This window comes from Haliotis rubra, unplaced genomic scaffold (genome assembly GCF_003918875.1).
Source record: "Haliotis rubra isolate DU_JTF1 unplaced genomic scaffold, ASM391887v1 Scf1304, whole genome shotgun sequence".
NCBI classification, from domain to species: domain Eukaryota; kingdom Metazoa; phylum Mollusca; class Gastropoda; order Lepetellida; family Haliotidae; genus Haliotis; species Haliotis rubra.
The window spans coordinates 171,553-197,816 of NW_025765231.1; the positions used below are offsets into that span (position 1 = coordinate 171,553).

A 26,264-nucleotide genomic window follows, 5' to 3' on the forward strand; every position below is an offset into this window, starting at 1 on the left:
ATCACAGTTACGAATATAAAACTAGTATGTAAATCTAAGCTATTTTAGTTACTGCAGACAATACCATGCAAAACAGGCTATAGACTGCCAACAACTGAACGTAGATCAAGGCTGATCATAATCAAAACATCAGACTAACTCTTTGAGGTTTTTTTTCAGAATGTATGTCCTTAACATAAAAAAGTTGTTCAACAAACTATCATTAAAATATTGACACGGTTCACAATTTGTAACAGGGAGGAGTGCAAAGAGAGGATAAATTCTGCAAAAAAATCACAGAGTTGGTTTGATGTTTTGATTATGATCAGCGTTTCATTGAGTATTATATGTGTATTAGTTTTTGAGTTACATTGCAACTCATCGGTCCGCTTTTGAGCCAAACGGGCTATAGGGACCATGGTGACTTACAGTACATTTGCTGTACATGGACCTTACCTGGATTTACACCATCCCTTCAGCTGTCAGCAAGTTTAGACAATTTAGCCATAAATTAAAATAATATATATATTCTTAGGTTAAAATAATGGTGTCGTTGAAATGTGGGATTTATGTACCAGTGTGCGACATAGTTTCCACATTTTGCTAGCCGGTCGGGCTAGCTATGCCTGAGAGATACTAGCCCACAAAATAATTTACCAGCCCGAAATTTGAATGTAGACACGGCTTTCATAATTTTGCTGCTAATATAATGATCATTTTTATCAGGCCATAATCTTGCATGATTAAAAACTGTGTTATAAGTCAGGGAAAGTTATATATCTACAAAATGAAAATTCACTAGCCAGTCGGGCCAGTGAATGTGGAGATTTACTGACCCGACTTGATTTTTACTAGCCTCGGGCTAACGGGCAGTGGCTATTTCGATCACTGTTATGTACCCCCACAGGAGAGGACGCAAGATATGAGAACGTGACAGGAGACGATGGTGGACATATTCGCCTTCAGTCCTATAACTGTGGTGTTATGTGCGGTAGTGCTAGTTTTGATATGTCTGTTAAAGCGGCGGCTCTCTGGGCTTTCTCCCTGACGGGAATGACAAACGTGCTGCAAGCCGGTGTCTCCGAAATAAAGATATCATTTACCAACATAAAGCTTGAAAAATCAAAAGGGCGTATCGAGCTCACAGTATAGAGAATAAAAGTCATGTTTGCTCCCACTGAACTGGGTCACAGTTATTTATAGTTTACCCTATCTCTGTCTGAAACGATTCGTATGGTTGCATAAGGCTATACATCGATACGGTCATTGACAGACCTGGACATCTTCAGATTGTAGGACATACACTGCGAGAAAGGGACAGTAGCAGACAATGGTAGATATATTCGCCTTCAGTCCTACAACTGTGTTGCTGTGTGTGGCTGTGCCTGTTTTGTTATGGATGTTAACGCGGCGGCCCTCTGGTCTCCCTCCCGGCCCCCGTCTCCTGCCGTTTGTTGGGAATATCCTCTCCATGGACGCGGATCCCCGGATTGCGTTTAAGAAACTCAGGCAACAATATGGGGACATCTTCAGTGCGTACGTGTTTAACAAACCTCTCATCGTCCTCAACGGCTACAGCACTCTGAGAGACGCCTTTGTCAAGAACACCGACGTTTTCTCTGACAGGCCACACTCAACGTTCAATGACTACATTGTAAAAGGGAAAGGTAGGAGTCACAATCTGTTAAGTTCAAAGGGAAAAGGCTGCTTTCCATGAGGTGAGGGTTTGTAAATGAAACCTCTGGTTGCAAATGTTAATGTTAATCTGCTGTTTGTCAAAACACACCTATCATCATCTGGTTGTATTCACTTTTAGCTTGATAACGATGTAAGGATCTACACAGACACGTTCGACAAAAAATGATGACTAATTAAGGAATTTTTACGAATTCGAGACTGCCGTACGTTCCATGCATAACGGTGTTTGGTTCTTTGCGATTTCATAAAGTTTCTCCACCTGTTCCCCCACACCATGAAAGAAATGATAAGCGAAATATTGAATTATTTCACCAGGAACAGTCTGTGTTCAAGTAGACTGGAGAAAACTTTTACAAGATGCTTCTGCATATGTCAACCGGTATGCTTTTAGTTCAGATGAGACACCTAATGTGCTAACACATTCCTTTCCTCTTCATTGACAGGCCTGACCGGGACTTCTGGGGCGCTCTGGCGAGAACAAAGACGCTTCGCCCTCAACACTCTCAGGGAGTTTGGAGCGGGCAGGAACATCATGGAGGACAAAATACACGAAGAGGTCACGAACTTTGTCGAGGCTTTGGAGACAGAACGAGGACAAGGGTTTGACTGCAAACGTCTGGTGCAAAACGCAGTATGCAATGTCATCTGTTCCACTATGTTCAGCAAGCGATTTGAATATACCGACCCGCTATTTGTGAAAGCTTTGAAAGCTATGGATGAATATGTTGCCAACTTGGGTTCTTCTGGTCTGTTGAATGTGCTGCCTATTGTGCGATTTCTACCAGGGGATCCATTCAAATTTAAGAAGACTGTTCAGAGTAGCCAAACCATGGTTTCACTTCTCATAGAGCCTATGATAAAGGAGCATTTGCTGACCCACGACGGTAACGTTGACGACTTCATCCACGCCTACATCAAGGAAATGCGACATCGGAAAGAAACGCAAGAGGAGACGACCTTAGACCGTAAGCATCAAGAGAACGAATCTTGACTTTTTTCTGCTTGTATTGGACAGTTTATAGCCGATTTATTGGGTACCTGTTGCCTTGTTATGGGACAAGAAACGTTTTCTGGATATGTTGTTCATGTGTTAATCATAACATGAGAGGATAATTGTGAATATGAGTTCAGTCAGTTCAGGTCTGAAAAATACGCATTTTACCTTCCTTCGGCGACAGATTTTATAAAATAAAATTATAAATGATTTCAGTATGACCTGTTTTTTATCACGATATGGATGAAATGACAATGTGACTGTAAACATTAACTCACTCACTTACACGTCAGTGAAGGAGATCTATATTGAGGTTGATGTTCTGTTTCAGTGGAGAACTTGGTCATGGTTATTGCAGACCTCTTTGCAGCCGGAACAGAAACCACAGCCACTATCATAGTTTGGACACTGGTCTATTTATTGCATAATCCGGATGTACAGGAAAAGTGTTTTCAGGAGATCAAAGGAAACATTGGCCAGAGCAGATTGCCCTCCATGAAGGACAAGACCAACCTGCCCTACGTGGAGGCAACCATTATGGAAGTCTTGAGACGAGCTGATATCCTCCCCACATCACTCCCTCATACTGTTCCCCACGATGTCCAGTTCGGGGGATACACGTTCCCCAAAGGTGTCCCAGTCATGATGATGCTTGATTCAGTCCTACAAGACCCGGATGTTTGGGGTGACCCAGACAACTTCCGGCCTGACCGTTTCCTTGACGACACTGGCAAGATTGTAAAGAAAGATGAGTTCATTCCCTTCTCTCTGGGTGAGTATAGTCGCCCGGAAAGACACAGCCCCCAAATGTAAGTTAAATATATAATTAAAATGATAGTAAATATATAAATAATTAAAAATATATAGAACTTTATGTTGTGTTCTTTAAAAAAATGTCCATTAATATACACCGATAAGCAAAAAGAATATCTCTTTACTGAAGTTGAATTTCGAACAAAATTAATCTAACCTTACTATAAATGACAAATATGAAATACAGAAACTGACTTTCATCATTCCTTATCTTAGAAGAGTATGAACGTTCATAAAGTGAGAGCCAGACGCATCGCCCCTTAAAAAAAATAAATAACTAACTAAAAAATAGATATAAATAAAATAAATAAATATAATATATAATTAATATATATATATATATATATAATAAATTTAAAAATAAATAAGTAAATAATAATAATAATGATAAAATAACTAATACATTATACGCGACTTAAAACCAAATAATAACCATCATTAATATTATCGATAATTAATAAAGTAGTATGGTTGGCGGATCTCTAAAAGGAGGTTATAGCAGTTGGGCGTTAACAGGTTGCTGACGGGTGTCACTGACATTCGTGTCTACGTTTACTAAGCTGGGGGCTATTTTGTTCTTAATGCACTATCGAGTAGCTGGGTTTTCCGGTTCGCTGCTCGTTTGGCTGTCTTGTTTGTCTGCAGAACGACGTTCGTTGCTTGGCATTAGCGTGCATATTTGTGCTTTTTGCATGGACAGATTACACCAGGCGTTATGTGGTAGCAGTATTGTTATTGCTTCCATGACCTTTCAAATATCCATGTCGGTTATATGTTGCTGACAAAGCAATTTGGGAACTGATACTGGGAGCCAAAACGAGAAGCTCAGGCGGGAAATAAAATGATAAGCTTTGCAAGGAATTCATTGTCTGCTAATACACATAAGGGTTGATAAGTCAGCTTTGATTTATTGCATTCATTGTTTATAAAAAACATCCTTCTGTGTGTCAGATACAGAAGTTGACATCCTACATTAGTTTTATCCCACGGTTTTACCGCCGGGGTATTATTTTGGAAACTGTTGGTCCGTGCAAATTCGAGTTTTCACGCAGTAGAACATAAAAACCGTTCAATATTTCTTTATTAAACTTGGCATATAGATAGATCTGGTGGTGAACTGGTGCGTTTTGGTAGTTTTGGATATCTGAATAAACTTTCTTTTTTTCCTTTCCATGGAAACAAGTTTGACTTTGACTGAAATGGGTGTTAATGCTCTTTTCAGGAGCAGAATTTAATACCGTTCAAAGTTTCTTCACCAAACTTGATACAGAACCGCCTTTTGGTAGTTTTGGATTTCTAAATTATTTTTTATTTTTGCGTTTCCATGGAAACAATTTTGACTTTGACTAAAACTGGTGGTAGTTTTAAACTTTTAAACCTTTTAATACTCTAATTCCACTTTCTTGGGTGTTCAAGAACCTAATGACATAAATCAACAGTACCACTCTATTTCTGCAGCAGCATTACTGAGGTACATCAAACCGTGGAAGCACTCAGGCAGTCTGTTGATACAAGCTTGCTAGTATATGCATAGTTTACATATGTATGTTTTTGTTAGATCCATGTGAAGAACAATGTAACATTTGACATAGTCATATATAACTAGCTGACATATTGATGAAGAGTATTTTACCATTGCGGGGGATAGTGATGACTTTGTCTTCTTGTTTTGCTTGCTGCTGACACGATATGCGACACTTCACCAGGACTACGAAAGCTTAAAACCTACGTTACCTATCACGGGTTGTTTTGTTGGTTATATTGATCAACATTGGATAGAAACGGAATACATGAGCTTCTGATGAATTTCAGATGCATGTTTAGGGCTTGAAAGTAAATGATCGGGTAACTGTATGTGAAAAAAGTGTGCTCATGTCTTTTTGGATGCCAAATTCGAATTTCCACGGCCTATAGCTACTTTGAGGAAGACTATTGACTTAAAGCAGAATAACTTTAAGGTAAGTAGCAATTTGTTACTCTTTGAATAACAATTGTATGTGAAGGAAGGATGTTTTTTATGGGCGCTTTGTTGTTTTCTCGGGTATCAGGGATTCATATTTTAAAAATTATTCATTACCTTAAAATTGAGGTTCTTGAGAGGCATGTAGAAGTTGGTATTCATGTATAAGACAAAATGTTATGGATGTCAACTTCTTCTTTATTGTATACACAACGTTTCTGGGCTATTCCTTGCCCCTTCGTCAGGTGAATGCTAAATATGATGATTATAAGTTTTACGTTGGCTTCTGGCTGTAGCCAATGTCGCCGACGGGGTAGGTGGGAGCTAGTATAATAATTAATATGGTTTAATAAGGGATAAACCACCATACCCCCAAAATGTAAATGATGGGACGTTAACCTATATGAAATTTGAGATAGAAAACGTTTAAGAAACATGGAAGGAAAATATATGAAAAGCCGATGTTAAGAAGCAGTATTTGTTAATAAATGAGAGATAGAATTAAAACAAGCATTGTCACTAAGGTGACATAATCCCCCGCCGCAAATGATGAAATCAAACTTATAAAGGAATGAAAGTTTAAGTTAAATGTCAACAAAACATGACCAGTCAATCTCTCTTGATATCTTGCTCTTTAGGTGGTCAAACACACACATATTTTCAAGATTGACTTTGACATTGACATGAATGTCATAGTGTATGAAATATGCAAAACTAGTACTAAAGAAATTGCTTATTGAAAAACATTTAAGGGAAGTTTTGAAAGTCTGAAGAAAATCCAGTGAACCGTTCTTGAAATATCTTGCTGACAATTCAGGTTAACATGCTGAAATCTTCAAAGTGTCGCTGTGATCTTGAAAATTAAGTGAAGGTCACCAAAATCGACTGAGCTCTGGGCCTTCCCTGGATGAAGCTTGGTGTCAAATATGAAGAAGCTCTAGTGAATGGTTCATGAGGTATCTTGATGACAAGCATAACCTGCAGGTTAAAATGCTGAAATCTTCAAAGTGTCTCCGTGGCCTTGAAAATTAAGTGAAGGTCACCAAAATGACTGGGCTCTGCACCTTCCCTAGATACAGCTTTGTATTGAATATGAAGAAAATCCAGTGAACGGTTCTTGAGATAGCTTAACATGCAGGTAATATGTAAAAGTCCCCTTGTGACCTTGAAATGAAGGTCAAGGACACCAAACCTGACTTGGACCTTTCTTATACTGTGATGAACCTAGGTACCAAATATGAAAAGAATCTAGAGAACGGTTCTTAAGATATTCCAACTCGTACGGACGGGCTGAGCCTTATACTATATTCCCCGCTTCGCGCTAAACGCGCGGCGGGGGACAACTAATAATAGATGTAAATGGGGGCCATGCATGGGGTGGGGTAAGGATGGGGGAGAGGATGGGGTTAGGTTACTAAGGGTGTATAGCATAGTGGGTGTAGAGCATGAGTGCAGGTAAGCTGCATATTTCAATTAGGGGCTTAAGAAAGAAAGAAAAGGGGATTAAATTGGTGGGGGTGGGGGTTGGGGGTAAGGGGAGAGCGAAGAAGGCAGTGAGGCAGGGGCCGTGGCTGTTGGTTGAAGGTTACACACCACCAAATGTTTTCCCATAGACTTCTATAGTAACCTTATAATTTTTTTAAAAATAGACAAGCTATCAACAGCCATTCCATGTACACATGGGTACACTCTGGCCTTTAAACTACAATAAAAACACAATATCAGGCCAACTTGTCCGGCTCGTTTTGCGAGGACAGGAAGCGGAACACATCAACCCCAGTTCCGCACCAAATGTCACCTACTGGAAAATATCTGTACACACAATAAGCATAAGTCATGGTGATGAAAATGACAGCACTGAATACTTAAAATTGTGGTCAGTTTTAATTGCTGGTTGGATATGCTTTTAAAAACATAAACATCTTACACTATTTCATCCAATCACAGCTGTCACATGTCTCTATCTCTTCATTTGTTTACATACGCTTCTCGCTCAGTGAGCAAGCGATTCTCATTTAGTGTAGTATAACCTGTAGGAAAATTTAGAAACATTTGCCCTAGGCAAATCTGTGACTTATGTACTGTATATACATGTAACTTCTCAGAAAAAATATAAAACTGCATGAAGCTTCAATGCTTTTTCCTGTCCAACATATCTATATGGCACAAGAATATAGTGATTTGCTGCACTGACAGAGCTGTAAGAGTTATATCATGTCTATTTCACCAAAGCTATACAAAATGCACTTCTGCATTAATAGAGAAAGTTTTTAAATCATACATATACCATGGGAGTTTACTCTTATTTCACAAAAAGGGGGCCATGGGTTAATTCCATGCATGACTGGGACTGCCTTGATCATATCAATCCAAACTATATTTTGAACGACAAAAATCATGGAATTCAGGCCAGAAATTGGACAGGTTTAACATTAAGCAGCTTTAACATCCTGACATATGTAAGGCTGGATGATGAACTTTGCCAGAATGTAATAAGTGAGGGGTTGGATTATGCCTAGCAGTCTGAAACACTGACCACAGTACCCTGCCGCCTGTTAGTCGATCAAGGCAAATGACCCCTTCAACAGATGAAATCACTTTTAGACCACAGCATGATAAGAACTTACACTTGAATCTATTGATTCATCAAGCTAAGACTTTGAAATACTTCCAGAAATTCAAAACTATTGACTGTGTATTGATTTGAGGCTGTTACACTTGCCAATTTCATGTATAAACCAGTTTAGAGGGAACAAAGTGAAAAAATCCACATAACTTTGGAAATTTATTGGTTACCCTGCCCTAAACTGAATATTTTTAATTACAATTAACAGTATTTGGCAATATCAGCTAAAAACAGAGCTTCTCTGCAGTAATTTATGGGTTACTGGGTTAGAGAAAGACACAATGTATTTGGGTAAACAGGGGAGATAATTTTAAGATATCGAACACTCTCATGTCAATAAAATGTGAATTCAGACCCATAATATTACATTCCACAAGGGTCAGTTGTTATTATTTACATCTAAGCAGCTTCTGGGATTGATGTACAGCCCTTATTTCATGTCTGGGAAGCTGAAATACTGTAACACACTGAGGCATTAAGGGGACACTGTCAGAAATTTCTAATGTATGAGGATGACCGAGTGATGGAATTTGGTAGTGAGACATTGTGGTGCCTTAACTGAAGCATATCGAAGCAAAGGGAGTATGCTTGATTAGACACTGCCAACAACAGACTTTGGCCGGCTTGTCGAAATACCACATTGGATGTGAAGGCTTCTTTTTCTGCTGTATTTGTGAAGATACACCTCCCCATTCACCAACAGGCATTCTACAAGCTGAAAATAGTGTAGAGATTACATTAAATGTCAAATCTTAAAATCTATAACATCAATGAGACAGTTGTTAATGAAACAGAAATTCATTTTGAAAGTCCTATGGGTGAAAAAAGGGGTATATTTTTAAAAAAGGAAAGAAAATTATTTCGTTGCATATTCAAAAGGGGACAGGCAGAAAGAATTGATCATATACTACACTGTTTGCATTTAAAACAAGGGTTTGTGACATGTTCTGCTGTCAGCAGTGAACATATTTCATGATATTCTTATCATTTGACTTCAAATTGACCCTCAGGAGATTAACTTAGACACTCACATTGTTGTGGCAGTGGTGATTTTAACCTAATTTGTTGTCAAATTCATCAGTTCCAACAAATTTAGAAGCCAGGGAACCACTACTTGATGGTAAGACTCACCGTGAGGGTCTTTTCCCACTGTTCGACCACAAAACGAAGCAACGTTCATATTCTGGACACTAAAACAATCTCTTCCACTCAAAACAACCCTATCTTTACTCCCAGTACCTTTAAATTTGCCTCTACATTAATGCTAACATGTTTCCATGGTGAAATATACACAGGAAATCATGTAAAGTATGAATTACTGAAAAGTGCTCGAACCCTACAGGAAAATTTAGAAACATTTGCCCTAGGCAAATCTGTGACTTATGTACTGTATATACATGTAACTTCTCAGAAAAAATATAAAACTGCATGAAGCTTCAATACTTTTTCCTGTCCAACATATCTATATGGCACAAGAATATAGTGATTTGCTGCACTGACAGAGCTGTAAGAGTTATATCATGTCTATTTCACCAAAGCTATACAAAATGCACTTCTGCATTAATAGAGAAAGTTTTTAAATCATACATATACCATGGGAGTTTACTCTTATTTCACAAAAAAAGGGGGGCCATGGGTTAATTCCATGCATGACTGGGACTGCCTTGATCATATCAATCCAAACTATATTTTGAACGACAAAAATCATGGAATTCAGGCCAGAAATTGGACAGGTTTAACATTAAGCAGCTTTAACATCCTGACATATGTAAGGCTGGATGATGAACTTTGCCAGAATGTAATAAGTGAGGGGTTGGATTATGCCTAGCAGTCTGAAACACTGACCACAGTACCCCGCCAGCCTGTTAATCGATCAAGGCAAATGACTCCTTCAACAGATGAAATCACTTTTAGACCACAGCATGATAAGAACTTACACTTGAATCTATTGATTCATCAAGCTAAGACTTTGAAATACTTCCAGAAATTCAAAACTATTGACTGTGTATTGATTTGAGGCTGTTACACTTGCCAATTTCATGTATAAGCCAGTTTAGAGGGAACAAAGTGAAAAATCCACATAACTTTGAAATTTATTGGTTACCCTGCCCTAAACTGAATATTTTAATTACAATTAACAGTAAGTTGAGTTGGGCTTTACGTCACATCGGCATTATTCCAGCCATATAGTGACGAGAACAAGTCTGCATTAATATACATTGTAAGTACAAAGTGGTTTCGTTTCAAAGACACACATTCATTACATTGTCATTTTGGAACAGAGAATGTCATAGCACTAAATTGAAAAGCAGGTAAATTCGTTAGTGACATTACACAGTTACAATTTATGATATAGATCAACTTCCCTCAGGTAGTTCAGTATCAGATGAGCGCTCACGCTGGAGAACAGATCTTTCAGATTGGTTGCGTGATAATGCGAGTCCCTTGCAGATGTAAAGTCCACACAGTCAAGCAGAATATGCTTGACGGTGAAAGCCTCATCGCAGGAGAGACATATGGGGGGTCCATCCCCATCCGTTTTTAGCAGATAGTCATGTGTAAATCGACTGTGGCCAATACGACATCGTCGTAAAATTACTTCATCACGTCTTGACTGGCAACCCAAGTAGGTATAACCGATTGTTGGCTTCAATTCATGGAGTTTGTTTCTTCCTACTTGAGTGTCCCACCTTTTTTGCATCAGGTCCCGAGTATAGCTTTTGATAGTGGGTTTGAAATCACTGTACGGGATTAGCAGTGGAGATAGGGCTTTTCAAGAGCTGCTTTTGCTGCAGCATCGGCCTTAGTGTTACCTGCTATGCCGACGTGACCCGGCAACCAGCAGAGGACGATGTCATATTGGCCAGTAGAAAGGTCGTTGTACAGTTCTAGTATGTCCAGGATGATTGGGTGACTTGAAGTCACGTTTAGAAGTGCTTGAAGGCAGGATAGTGAATCTGTAAAAACGATGAAGTTTTTGGACTGATTTTGCTGTTGAATGTAGGTCAAAGCTGAGAAGATGGCTTTGGCTTCAGCGGTGAAAATGGAACTGTTGTCGGGGATCCTAGAGGAGACAGTCTTGGCTCCAATGACTGTAGCGCTGGCAACTTGGCCATCGTCCTTGGATCCGTCTGTGAAAATGGATCTGTGAGTGTTATACTTCGAACGTAACTGGTTGTATTCCTGTTGGAACACCAAGGGATTTGTTTCAGACTTTTTTGAGTTTGGTGAGGGTAAGATCGACCTGTGGTTTCACCATTTGCCATGGTGGTGAGGACAGAAGTCGGTATGGTGCAATGATGTTGAGATCAATTTTAGCTGCAGATATGTGTGGTTTGATCCTGATTCCAAGTGGTGGAACCAGGCTTGGCAGTTTAGGAAATAAGTTTTCATAGAGCGGGTTGAAAACACAATTGTATGCTGGATTGGACTCATTTGAACGTAATTTAGTGATATACTGCAGTGAGAGTTTAATGCGGCGTTGTTCAAGGGAAGGTTCATTGGCCTCCGCATATAGACTGTCTACCGGAGAGGTCCTAAAAGCTCCCAGGCAGAGCCTCAGCCCTGTGGTGGATAGAGTCTAATTTTTCTAAATTGCTTTTGCAGGCTCCACCGTAGACAATGGAGCCATAATCTAGTTTACTGCGAACTAATGATCTGTACAAGTGAAGGAGGGTGGTCTGATCCCCTCCCCACTCTGTATTTGAGACTACTTTTAGCAAGTCTAGAGCCTTCAAGCACTTTGTTTTCAAATATTTTATGTGTGGTAAGAATGTCAGGTGGCGGTCGAATATGAGTCCAAGGAATTTGGCCTCTTCTACTACCTTGATGGGAGTACCATCTAAAGTTAGGTCTGGATCCTTGTGTGGTTTGTATTTACGACAAAAGTGAATACAATTTGTTTTGGATTTTGAAAACTTAAAACCATTTTCATTGGCCCATTTTTGGATTTTGTTAAGGCAGAGTTGTAGCTGCCTTTCTATTGCGTGCATGTTCTTACCACGACATGAAATATTGAAGTCATCCACGAAAAGGGACCCATCAACGCAACTGTTCAGAACGTTAGTGAGGCTGTTAATTTTGATGCTAAAAAGTGTGACAGACAGGATGCTGCCTTGGGGGACGCCCTGATCTTGGTGGAAATAGTCAGACAGTGTGGAACCCACCCGAACTTGAAATTGTCTGTTATTTAAAAACTGAGATATGAATTGAGGTAGTCTACCCCTCAATCCAAACTCGTGTAAATCTTTTAGGATACCATGTTTCCACGTTGTATCATATGCTTTTTCTAAGTCGAAAAAGATAGATACGGTATGTTGTTTGTTGACAATGGAGTTTTTGATGAATGATTCGAGACGCACCAGATGGTCAATGGTACTTCGGTTTTTTCGGAAACCACATTGGAGGTCACTGAGGAGGTTATTGGTCTCCAAGTACCAGATTAATCGATTGTTGACCATGCGCTCCATGGTTTTGCAAACGCAGCTAGTTAGTGATATAGGACGGTAGTTTGAGGGATCAGTATGATCGCGGCCGGGTTTTGGTATAGGGATGATAATGGCATTGTGCCACGAAGGGGGGAAGTGTCCGGATGTCCAGATGTCATCAAATATATTTAGGAGTGTTTCCAAGCCTGTGTCAGGGAGGTGTTTCAGAAGCTGATAATGGATTTCATCAGCTCCTGCCGCAGTGTCGTGAGCCTGTCCTAGGGCAGTACGTAATTCATGGAGGGAAAACGTTTCGTTGTAATCCTCCCCATTATCAGAGTTAAAATTGACTGGTTTCTTTTCTTGTTGGGTTTGGTATTTCTGGAACTGAGGGTTATAATTTGATGAGGAGGAGTGGTTTGCCAAAGTTTCGCCAAGTTTGTTTGCAATTTCAGATTTATTTGTTAGGAGGGAGTCACCATCTTTCAGGTGGTGAACTCCTGATTTTGACCCTTTGCCCTTAATCTTTTGAATCATGTTCCACACCTTGGACATGGGTGTGCGGGAGTTGATTTTTGACACATATTTCCTCCATGACCGGCGTTTAGTTTGTTTGAAGGTACGTTTTGCCCTGGCATTTGTCATTTTAACAGCATTCAGGTTATGCACTGTAGGATGTTGTCGGAAATATTTTTCCGCCTTCTTCCTATTTTTCCTAGCTTGTTTGCAGTTTGTATCAAACCATGGTTTGCGTATGTGCGGGTTTGCAGAGGACTTAGGAATAGTTTTGTCTCCGATGGCATTTAGGACGTCTGAAAATAGTTCCATGGGGTCAGGAACATTCCTGAAGTTGTCCGGCTTAAGTTTTTCTGAACATAGGGTTTGGAATAAAGGCCAATTGGCCTTAGTAAAATTCCATCTTGTTGATGGTGGTTCATCCGTGGGTTGATAGGAGTAAGAATTGTTGGGAAGTGGTCGCTTCCACAAAGGTCGTCATGGACCGACCATTCAAACTCATTTAAAAGATTAGAATCTGTAAGTGATAGATCGAGAGCAGAGTATGATCCAGTGGCAGGATGGAGGTAGGTGTTTGATCCATCGTTGAAGATGCATACATCATTATTTGAGAGAAACTCTTCAAGGACCTTTCCCTTACTATTTGTATCAGTACTCCCCATAGGGGTTATGGCCGCTGAAGTCGCCCATGATTATGCAGGGCTTCGGGAGTTGATCATATAAGTTCTGAAGATCTGATAGGCGAACAGTTGAGGTGGGAGGGAGATAGAGGGAACATAGTGTAAACCCTATGTTCAGAGTCATGCGGACAGCAACAGTTTGTAGGTTGGTTTTAAGTGGAACAGGGCTGAAGTCTTGACTAGGATGCCCTGCCTCACCAGGATATCAGCGAGCCTGACCATCCGGGATCCCGTTATTAAGCCTTTACGACAAGCATAGTCGCCTTTTATAGCAAGCATGGGTTGCTGAAGGGCTATTCTAATAGACCCGGACCTTCACGGGTCTGTAATGTATGAGGATGACCGAGTGATGGAATTTGGTAGTGAGACATTGTGGTGCCTTAACTGGACTGGGACACTTAAATGTACTATATGTACCTACATGTCCAAGTACTGCAACTTCTACAAGGCGGTGAAGCATATCGAAGCAAAGGGAGTATGCTTGATTAGACACTGCCAACAACAGACTTTGGCTGGCTTGTCGAAATACCACATTGGATGTGAAGGCTTCTTTTTCTGCTGTATTTGTGAAGATACACCTCCCCATTCACCAACAGGCATTCTACAAGCTGAAATTAGTGTAGAGATTACATTAAATGTCAAATCTTAAAATCTATAACATCAATGAGACAGTTGTTAATAAAACAGAAATTCATTTTGAAAGTCCTATGGGTGAAAAAAGGGGTATATTTTTAAAAAAGGAAAGAAAATTATTTCGTTGCATATTCAAAAGGGGACAGGCAGAAAGAATTGATCATATGCTACACTGTTTGCATTTAAAACAAGGGTTTGTGACATGTTCTGCTGTCAGCAGTGAACATATTTCATGATATTCTTATCATTTGACTTCAAATTGACCCTCAGGAGATTAACTTTTTAGACACTCACATTGTTGTGGCAGTGGTGATTTTTAACCTAATTTGTTGTCAAATTCATCAGTTCCAACAAATTTAGAAGCCAGGGAACCCCTACTTGATGGTAAGACTCACCGTGAGGATCTTTTCCGACTGTTCGACCACAAAACGAAGCAACGTTCATATTCTGGACACTAAAACAATCTATTCCACTCAAAACAGCCCTATCTTTACTCCCAGTACCTTTAAATTTGCCTCTACATTAATGCTAACATGTTTCCATGGTGAAATAAACACAGGAAATCATGTAAAGTATGAATTACTGAAAGGTGCTCGAACCCTACAGGTTACACACCACCAAATGTTTTCCCATAGACTTCTATAGTAACCTTATAATTTTTAAAAATAGACAAGCTATCAACAGCCATTCCATGTACACATGGGTACACTCTGGCCTTTAAACTACAATAAAACACAATATCAGGCCAACTTGTCCGGCTCGTTTTGCGAGGACAGGAAGCGGAACACATCAACCCCAGTTCCGCACCAAATGTCACCTACTGGAAAATATCTGTACACACAATAAGCATAAGTCATGGTGATGAAAATGACAGCACTGAATACTTAAAATTGTGGTCAGTTTTAATTGCTGGTTGGATATGCTTTTAAAAAACATAAACATCTTACACTATTTCATCCAATCACAGCTGTCACATGTCTCTATCTCTTCATTTGTTTACATACGCTTCTCGCTCAGTGAGCAAGCGATTCTCATTTAGTGTAGTATAACCTAGTCTCTTTAAGAGCCTTGCTACAATGTAAATGCACAATAACGGGCTGGGCCATGACAGATGCAAATTCATGAGTTCGGCTCGTTTTGCGAAGGACAGGAAGCGGAACATCAACCCCAGTTCCGCGACCAAATGGGTATACTTAAACTCACCCTACTGGAAAATATCTGTACACAATGGCATAAATTGCCATGGTGATGAAAATGACAGCACTGAATACTTAAATTGTGGTCAGTTTAATTGCTGGTTGGATATGCTTTTAAAAACATAAACATCTTACACTATTTCATCCAATCCACGACAGCTGTCACATCTCTCTATCTCGTTCATTTTGTTTTACATACGCTTCTCGCTCAGTGAGTCTCATTTAGTGTAGTATAACCTGAATTCTCGAGTGATTTAGGGTGTAGTATAACTTGACTGGAGAGGTTGGACTGCTTTGTTTACGATTTAGTGGAGGCTGAGTGGCTGAAGTGGGAGCTGACCATCGTAGCAGATATAAAGCGCTATGGATAAATGAAATTGAGTCCCAGGTCAAAATGAGTAGGCTTATATTGGTGATAGGATAGTATTGATAAGTGAAATTTAAAGCTGTCTTTGATATATGAGCTTGTAAGCAGTGGTGTTGTAGAAATTTGGTACATTGGGAAGTTCTAAGTTAGATCTTAAGAAGTAAGTTATTGTGGAGTTTTGTAGGAAGTAGCAGGAAGGAAATTTTTCAAGGTATTAAAAATGGTTTGCTTTCGAGGTGATTTAAAAGATAATAATAGGCGGATTCGATAAGAAGAAGTGGCCAGAAACATTGAGGTATCGGCGTAGATGTAAATTATTGTGGCAATAATATTTTGTGTGAATGTCGGCTCAAACATGACGCCATTTTTTTCTCGAAGTTAACAACTAATTTAATATTTGTTTGTTGAAGAACTCTTTTGTGGCGACGGACATAATGTAAGCAGCTTGAATATGTGGTTTATCTCCTCTTGTGTATTGCAGTGTGTGCATAAGCCACCTGGGTGTCTATTTTTTTGTAAAATGTATAGTTTAAGTTTGTAATGCCTGTAATTAGTCTGTTTATAGCCGTGTCAATATTTTATGTTTGAGTATGTGGGGATTTTTCTTATTGGAGTTTTATAATAGATGTGACCCAAGTTGATTTGTTTGTGCTGATGTTGTGTTGAAAGCTTGTTTAAAGAAACCCGTATCAGTGCGACATTTCTTTTGTGGTACAGTATATATTTAATCTTACCACGTTTTTTTATGGCAGAATATGTGTTCTTTTATTTATGGCAAGATTTGCCTAAATTGCTGACAGCTGAAGGGATGGTCTAAATCCATGAAGGAAGCAAATGTACTGTAAGCCTCCATGGTCCCTGGTGATCTACCTTCAGTTGTTGGCAATCCATAGCCGGTTTTAATATTGTATTGTCTTTTGTAGTATATATCTGTAAGATAAGCACACTAGTTTTATATTCATAACTAATATTCTAGTTGATTCACTGTCCTTCGTTGACAGGAATTTAATATTTGTCATGTATTTATAATGAAATATGTCTGAAATATTGCCGATGTGACTATAAACCTGACCTCACTCACTCACTCACTCCAGTATCATGCCACAGACACCTTTGAGGAAATGATTAATTTTCTTTAAATACTGTTTTAAAATGAAACTCGTCTTCCACTGAAGTTGCCTTTAGAGGGGATTTGTTTAACGAATGTTTAGCCGCGACCTTGTCCGCACTAACAAATATTCCTGGCGGATATACCTCACATTCGTCTCTTTAGGTATGTTATATAAATATGTTCATTCATAGTTTTTGTTTAGTTGTACGCCCTTTTTATACAACAGTAATTTATGATGCTACATACATTAGTTCAAGAAAATCTATTCTTTAAAATGTATGAAAGCAAACATATAATGGCATGTTATTGTATCACTTTTGTTATTTTTCCCCCAGGTATATATTCACAGATACTAGTTTGTTACCCGTTCGTTCAAGACGATGACCAGCTGAATGTTGAGGTGACACAAGAAGGAAAGTCTGTTGCCTTCTAGGATGAATGAAGACTGTTAATACTGCTGTCCAATGCGTTTTTGAAACCACAGCAAAACAGTGACTGGGGTATACGCCATCAGAAACTGCGTACCCTGCCGCAAGAGCCTAAGATACGTGACATCATGCACCTAGGCAAACCAACATGCATGGCGCTTCAAACAAAATGAGGATGCAGAAGAACGGTCTTCTTGTCACAGCTTAAAGAACTGTTTCAGTTAAAGTGCCTAACAAATCTAAATGAGCTGTACACCCTTTTGCTCATTAAAGTCAGATACTCCTTGTTCTTTTCGTTGTTACACTCAGTATATATACACATCCCTCCCCCACCCCTCCACACCCCCTTGTCTTTATGTTCCATTCCTGAATCTGAATGAACAATCTGTATTGAAACGTCGCACTCACGAAATAAAGAAGTTGTTATCCATAAAGACTGTTCAATATTCCCAGCTTCTGAATTACCTCTCAAAGACGTTCCTCGTGGTATCATTAATGCTTCAGTATAATCCTTTCACGTTGTCTTTCTTAAGTTCTTAAACACTATTCCTGAAAGGTATGTATGCATTACATGTATTAGTTGAAAAGCAAAGATTTTAAATGTTTCAGGTCGAAGGGTGTGTCCTGGTGAGTCGATGGCCCGGATGGAGTTGTTCCTCTTCCTGACCACCATGATCCAGAGGTTCAAGTTTGTCCCGGTGGATGGTCAGATGCCTACCTTGGATGCAATCATGGGCATAACGTATTCTCCAAAACCATTCCTTGTAAAAGCCATTCCTAGGATGTAATCATTTTATGTTAATGAGAGAGTAGGATGAGACAGAGAGAGATAGATTAAGATAGGAGATGGAGGGCGAGAAAGAGAGAGGTGACAGGGAGGAAAAGGAGAGAGAAAAATAATGAGAAAGACATATTCAGTCACTTGTGGCTAACACCATAAAATACAAACCATAACACCTTAAACTTCTAATCATGTTACCACATTGAAATACTTAACGGAAACTGAGATCAACTGAAAGATAGATGTAAGTATACCAGAGATCCCCAGATATGTTGGTCCAGACCGTGTATAAATTATATTACATCCCTGAATACTATTCACAACTTACATGCTTTTCTTGCATTTTGAAACATTCTTTTAACGTGAAGCAAGTCTATGAGAGAAGATTCAAATGCACATCTTTCTCGCATAAGCGTTCTAGTGTGTAAAGGAATGTCGCCGTCAGCATGCTTATCACAGGGTTTACTTGCGTGATGAGACTCACACAAAGTTTGTAAAGCAGGTCGATAATCCAGGAACATGATACATATTTTACTCTTTACTTTTGATTAATTTCTCATGAGTGTAATTGTGAATCGTTGTGGCATTACTCATCAAATTCGTTTGATTCTCAACCATTTGGTAACTTTCTTCATGGTATGGACCTGGGGCGGCGGGGTAGCCTAGTGGTTAAAGCGTTGGCTTGTCACGCGGAAGACCCGGGTTCGATTCCCCTAATTGGTATAGTGTGTGAAGCCCATTTCTGGTGTCCCCCGCCATGATATTGCTGAATATTGCTAAAAGCGGTATAAAACCATACTCACTCACTCATGTCATAGACGTATCATGTTAAATTGTTTATTTGGTTTTGTTGGTCAGATTAATATTATATGTGTACTGTATTATTGGAGACTAACAAACACCAAAGCAACATCACTATTTTTGTACTTCTTTTTCTATTTACTAATTTGAGACCAATGTATTGTGATATGAGATCATGTGTTCGTACTGGGAGCTATGCAAATGTTTTCGTTGACCGTCCTTTGACTGAAGACAAGGCTGTATTTGAAGTCTGATTTTCATTTTTCATTGATGAAATGTGTGTTAAAATAACTTCTAATGGTACACATGGTATCCAATTGTTATCATATAAGTTTAGATGTCATCATTATTCATATTAAAGAATCTGCTTCTGACACACAATGAATGTCAAAAATGTTCTTCAAACTTAAGTATTAAAGCATGCGCAGAAGGTTTAATATGTGTAATGTTAATTGCCTATAAAGATGAATCTATGTCACCATATACTTTCTTTGAACTTTAGATACCGAGAAACACGACTACTTCTATTCTGTGGTTACTGAAGCATTGGGACACCAACGTTATTGCTCTTGAGAGAAGGTTCACTTATTGTATGGTTTATGGAGAATGTGGAAGATGGTTGTTATGTAATTGATCATATATTTTGAAGAATAACATATTACTAATAGTATATATTTAACATGCATTAGCTAAACGAGATGACCTAACCAAATTAAACAACGTGTTTTGTCTTATGCCTAACATTTATGATTTTATTCATTACTCTTTATATGCATTACCAAGAGGGGGTATTTAAGTCCATCTAATTCACATAATACTCATATCTACCACCGTTTTTATCGTAGAATATTTGTTCTTTTTATGTAAATGGCTAATATTACGTACAATTACCAGCAGCTGAAAGGATGGTATAACTCCAGCCCACCGGCTCGGGTGACACTGCTACAAAGAGGCGTACATCAGACCGTATTGCCCTCGAGAAGCATTCCAACATCTTCAAAATGGTCCCGTGTAGGTCTATGGTACTCACCTGATGTCTTGTCTGGTACCGTATGCACTTCATGGAAACAGAGTAGGTTTAGTCCAGTGTGATATGCACCTGTCAGTAACAGATACTCGAATCACCTGCAATATGTACCTGATGATGACAGAGAGAAGGCCTACTTTAGTGCAATATGTGCCGGATGATAACAGATAATGGATGTAGTCTAGTGCAATATGCACCTGATGGTAACAGTCACAGAGTCTTGTCTGGTGCAATGGGCACCTAATGGTACGAGAGACTGGACACGGTAAAAACGTACAGACGTATCGCAATAGCTCGGACATCTGCCTTTCAGAGGTGCTTGTCAACTCGCACGAAAATGAGCCTCTCACAACTGTGTCGTCTTCACTCCAACAGAACTAGGTCTAGAACATTTCAGCAGTAATCCGCAATATGTTACAGTGTATACTTATAAACATATCGTGGGTTCACATTGTTTGTAACACGTACGATTTGAGGAGTGGACAGAAGCAGACAGTGGTGATATATTGACCTTGATTTGATTTAAACATATTTTATTCACAAATGTGAAAGGGATTGTGGACAAGTTATCAACTTAAATTACCAGTTCCCTAATATTTACATACATTTTCAATTATATACATCTAGGAAAGAATAGAGAGAAGAGATAGGAAAGTAAATGCAAGAAGAGGTGAAGGGACACAACTTATGTGAGCACTCAAAATGTTTGATTGATGAATAAAAGTTTGCACACATTTGAAAACGTATTCATTCTGTTGAATAGTCATATCAGGACTTCCAAGTAACATTAATGAAAATCAATCAATCAATCAATTAATCTTTATTCAATACTCAAAGGCAACAGGCCTATAGTACAATATATAGCAGTACAATATAGAACTTTTTTATTCGATATTAATATTATGTTTTCATACAATGACGTTGACGTTTCGACGATGCTCGATGGCGATTATTCTTTTCTGAGTTTCATAGCATGACATACAAACATAGCAACATTCTGAATCATATCATGGTTGTTGCAGTTTAATAAGGAATGGAAGTTATCTATAGATGGATGGACATAGTAAAATTCTTTAAGATACTTAGCTTTCTACGTAGTTTATCATATAATGGGCATACGAGGAAAAAATAATATTAATTTTCTAAGACATTAATTTTGCATGATTTACATAAGCTATCTTCTCTTTTATCTTCATAAATCAATCCACAAATCATGTGATGAGAAGCGAAAAGGTGCTAAACTTACTTTATTTTTATCGTGACACATGATATAATGCTCAGTATATATGTATGGTTTAAAAGATGAATAGTAATCAAATTTCGTAGAAAAGGAAAACGTGAAAACGTATTCATTCTGTTGATAATCATATCAGGATAACATTAATGACAATGCGATTGGAGAGTCACGTTTTACTATATTTTTTACATTTAACATTAATATCTCTCTTTGAATGTACAGTTTACATTCTAATAGTAACTGATGTACATTTTCACAAGCATTGCCACAGTAACAAGAAGCAGAATCGTTCATGTTGAAACGATATAGATCATAATTTAGCTGACTAGTCATATAAAAAACAAAACAAATGAATTCCTTCTTAAATAAATCATAGTGTAACTAAATAATTTGGTCATTTGACAATAAAAGGTGACTGAATGTTTTATACTTTATTTATTTTAGATCGCGTTAAATAACTTGTAGAGAAATCAGTACACAAGTTCACATCACACATGATTCCAGAGAGAGAAAGTTTATGAAATTCTAGTAGGGTTGGGTATTGCAGAGAATTTTCATATTGCGATATACTGCGATGTGAAAGCATATATTGCTATATGTATTGCAATATAATGCAAGAATTTAATTTTAACACAAAAAAACTACTTATATTCGAGTTAATAATGATTGATTTATAAACCAAAAATAACCAAAATCACTATACTTGGTTAAATTTTAATAAAAAAATTAATCATGACAAACTAAATAATATTTGGCACAAATGAAAAAGGAGAATAACAATTTAACATGAATTGAAACAGTGGTTAATAGTTTGAACTAGTTTCTCCACTCTCAGATAAAGGCCTGAAATTTCAGAAAGCAACATGACCAGGTTAGGACACATCAGAAGTCATAAGACTTCCGAGTGAGCGTATCGCAATACCTATCGATTTTATGTCTGAACCTGTAAATACCGGTAATCCGGTTATATTGCGCAGCCCTAGACTATAATTTATGAAAAGCATTAAATTGCAAAATAAGCAAGCCAATCTGATCTCTAATGCTCAGGAATTATTACCACTTATATGACAATAGTTTGAGAAGAGTGTTCAAATCTACAGTCGCGCGCATGATGCTTAATGCGCTTCTTAAAAGGCTTGAAGCGACATCTGCATGTTCATCTTTTGTTATATTGATGTAAAATATGTCTTTGTAGTGACACCCGCGACGAAGGAACTTACATTTGTTCAGAAAATGTTCAAACCTGCATTGAGAACACAACACCAATTGTAATCCAAATACTTGTTTGATCGACTTAGAAGATGCCGAGTTCTTGTTGATGCATAGAGGGGCGTTTCCATGTATATTCTCACACCGTTATCAAGATAAAAGTTACTACAACTAGGTGAATTGAAGTATATATGCATAGTGAGTGAGTGAGTGAGTTATGAGTGAGTTAATATTTATGAATATGATCTGTATCGTTTCAACATGAAAGATTCTGCATGAAACATGATCTGTATCGTTTCAACATGAAAGATGACAATGATTATGAAAAGGTACATCAGTTCCTATTAGAATGTAAACTGTACATTCAAAGAAACTAAGTTATATCATATCGGCAATATTGCAGCCATATCGCGACGAGAACAATTCATTTGATGTCAATATTTAAATTACGAAATGTAAAACATAAAAACGTGTCATCGAAGGACAGTAAAAATACTAGACTATGAAAGCTCTTAGTTTAAAACTAGTACACTATCATAAAATTAAATCACCAGAGACAAGAGTACAATATAAAAAGCGGGCTTTAGATCATCAGCAACTGAGGTTGATCACCATACTAGGGAACATGTGACAAGCATCAGATTAAACACAACAACAAGAACAACAACAGCAACGGGTAATTTAGCAAGTAGCACACCGTTGGATGGGGCCAGCGGGAGAGTAAGATCAACAAATTGTAAACAGGCTGATTGAATGCTGATTGAATGCTAATTGAACAGCTGACAGATTCTATCTGTAAATCAACTTCATTATGACGAAGTCGAAATCCACTCCATTGTCCAAGTGATGGAATCAATCAACATTCAGTCAGCTTGTTTATCCTGAACAATGTACATCGAAATGCTGCTTTATGCAATAAACAGGGAGTTATTATCACGCAAGTGTTAGGTTTCGTTATGTACCCCCATACTGTTTACTGCAGTATAATTGAGATCTGATTCAGTTTGCGAATAACCAATCTTTTGAAGTTGATTTAAGTTCTACTTTAGAAAACTGCTTTCTAACAAATAGATCTCAGATTAAAACATCTCATTCCAAATTCTTGTAATCCTATTTCTGTTACTAAGAAATATTTAATCTTTACATATTAGATATAAACCTACCGGTACCAGTTTGACGTGTATGGTCATGAGTTAATTAACATAGTGATTACATATTTCTTATCATTACATGTGTCATTAAAGCGTCACTTATGCCATTATTATCTTCTCTGATCCATTTCAACATACAGCATTTTATTTCATTTAATGTTTTGAAGCTCATTTGATAACATGAAAAATGTTACTGTTCCAGTTCATTTTGAAGTGTGAAATTATTTTCGTTCTTCAAGTGTTCCAACCAATATAGTCATTATGATTTTTAATAACTATCAATTTAGATGTTATATATGAGCTGGGAATATTGAACAGTCTTTATGGCTAACAACTTCTTTATTTCGTGAGTGCGACGTTTCGATACAGATTCTTGATTCAGATTCAGGAATGGATCATAAAGACAAGGGTGGGGAGGGTGTGTGTGTGTGTGTGTGTATATATATATATATATATATATATATATATATATATATACTGAGTGTAACAAAGAAAAGAACGAGGAGTATCTGAGTATAATGAGCAAAAGGGTGTACAGCTCCTTTAGATTTGTTAGGCACTTTCACAGAAACAGTTCTTTCAGCTGTGACAAGAAGACCGTTCTTCTGCATCCTCATGTTGTTTGAAGCGCCATGCATGTTGGTTTGATTAAGGCACATGATGTCACCTCTTTTAGGTTCTTGCGGCAGTGTACGCAGTTTCTGATGGCATATACCCCAGTCACTGTTTTGCTGTGGTTTCAAAAACGCATTGGACAGAAGTATTAACAGTCTCCATTCATAATAGCAGTAGTGAATCCAATATCACGAATAACCATCCTGGAAGGCACCAGACGTTTCTTCTTGTGTCATCTCAACATTCAGCTGGTCATCGTCTTGAACGAACGAGTAACAAACTAGTAACTGTGAATGTTAACCTGGGGAAATAATGAAAAAGTGATACAATAACATGCCATTATATGTTTGCATTCATACATTTTAAAGAATAGATTTTCTTGAACTAATGTATGTAGCATCGTAAATTACTGTTGTATAGACAGGGCGTACAACTAAACAGAAATTATGAATGAACATATTTATAAAACATACCTTAAGAGACGAATGTGAGGTATATCCGCCAGGAATATTTGTTAGTGCGGACAAGGTCGCGGCTAAACATTCGTTAACCAAATCCCCTCTAAAGGCAACTTCAGTGGAAGACGAGTTTCGTTTTAAAACAGTATTTCAAGAAAATTAATCATTTCCTCAAAAGTGTGAGTTCAGTTTTATAGTCACATCGGCAATATTTCAGACATATTTCATCATAAATACATGACAAATATAAAATTCCTGTCAACGAAGGACAGTGAAACAACTAGAATATCAGTTATGAATATAAAATTAGTGTGCATATCTTAAAGATATATACTACAAAAGACAATACAATATAAAAACCGGCTATGGATTGCCTGAAGGAAGATCACCAGGGACCATGGGGACTTACAGTACATTTGCTTCGCGGACCCTAGCTGGATTTAAACCATCCCTTCAGCTGTCAGCAATTTAGGCAAATCTTGTCATACAAAAAAGAACACATATTCTGCGATAAAAAACGTGATAAGATTAAATATTTACTGGACCATGAAAGAAATGTTGCACTGATAGCGGTTTCTTAAAGCACACACTTTAATTCACTCTAATGAACAATCAAAACGGAGGATTGAGTTCAAACTTGACAATTATGGTGAACACATTTTCGGGAATCACATTGAGAGTTCACACAAACAAAATCACCGAAATGGTACCATTAAGATACCCCAAAGTCAGTATTGTGTGTGGCCTCTATGGGCATAAATGAAACGTTGCATCTGTCTGTACATGGAATGAATTAGCCGGTTGAATAAGGCCATAGGCACTTAGGGCCCATACTCTGTGCAATGCCTGCTCGAGTCCAGCAGCAGTTGGGGATGGGTCAGGCTTGGGTTGGTGTTCTTCTTGCTGTTGGAGGGTCGATGCTATGGTCCTGTCCACAAGACGTTTGTGATAGGCGTTGAGGTTGATGAATGTGGTTTTCAGATGGTCCATTTCTGCTTGGAGATGGTCAGGGTTGCAGATGGTTAGCTCGTCTGACCCATCCCTGATTAGAGTAAACATCCAAGGTCAGATCAGCCGCCAAATCAGCCCACTGCTCAAGAAAACAGCTGGCATAGATGTAACCTTCGGCTCAGACAAAACGCTAAAAATCATTCTGAAGGTCAATGGTACAGATGTACCTCAACCAACACCAGTCACAAGCCCAGGGTTGCATCTACAAGCTAATGTATGATTGTGGCAGCAGCTATGTTGGAAACATCCCGCCCCATTGACATCAGGCTCAAAGAGCACAGAACCTCTTATCTGTAGAGAATTGGGATCTAAAGTCAGCCCTTTCTGAACACATTGGGAACAATCCATCACACTCCATTGACTGGAAAGCAAGAGCCATCTTAGCATCGAACATCCATGATTGGCGACGACGCAAGATTTTGGAGTATATTAGCATCAAACGAATAGCGCAACAGATTAACAGGGATCAAGGGCTTTACCTACCCAATGCCTGGGAAATGAATTAAGTTCATGGCTTCACTAATCACCTCTTAGTCCACTGTAACA

The 26,264-nt window shown here is 38.3% G+C and overlaps 1 protein-coding gene across 1 annotated transcript; it reads left to right on the top strand.

The window, feature by feature from the left end:
- Nucleotides 1–1,245: 1,245 nt before the first annotated feature.
- Nucleotides 1,246–19,744, top strand: LOC124267344 (cytochrome P450 2U1-like). The gene is made up of 4 exons (XM_046702257.1): nt 1,246–1,646; nt 2,121–2,642; nt 3,003–3,443; nt 18,038–19,744. The coding sequence occupies exons 1-4, from the start codon at nt 1,310–1,312 to the stop codon at nt 18,214–18,216; spliced, it is 1,479 nt and encodes a 492-aa protein (XP_046558213.1). The 5' UTR covers nt 1,246–1,309; the 3' UTR covers nt 18,217–19,744.
- Nucleotides 19,745–26,264: the final 6,520 nt, after the last annotated feature.

Excerpts from the sequence above, each read along its gene's own strand:
- LOC124267344 (XM_046702257.1), top strand. The coding sequence starts at position 1,310 with ATGGTAGATATATTCGCCTTCAGTCCTACAACTGTGTTGCTGTGTGTG. Across the intron at positions 1,647-2,120 it reads CTACATTGTAAAAGGGAAAG|GCCTGACCGGGACTTCTGGG; the intron begins GTAGGAGTCACA and ends CTTCATTGACAG. Across the intron at positions 3,444-18,037 it reads GTTCATTCCCTTCTCTCTGG|GTCGAAGGGTGTGTCCTGGT; the intron begins GTGAGTATAGTC and ends TAAATGTTTCAG.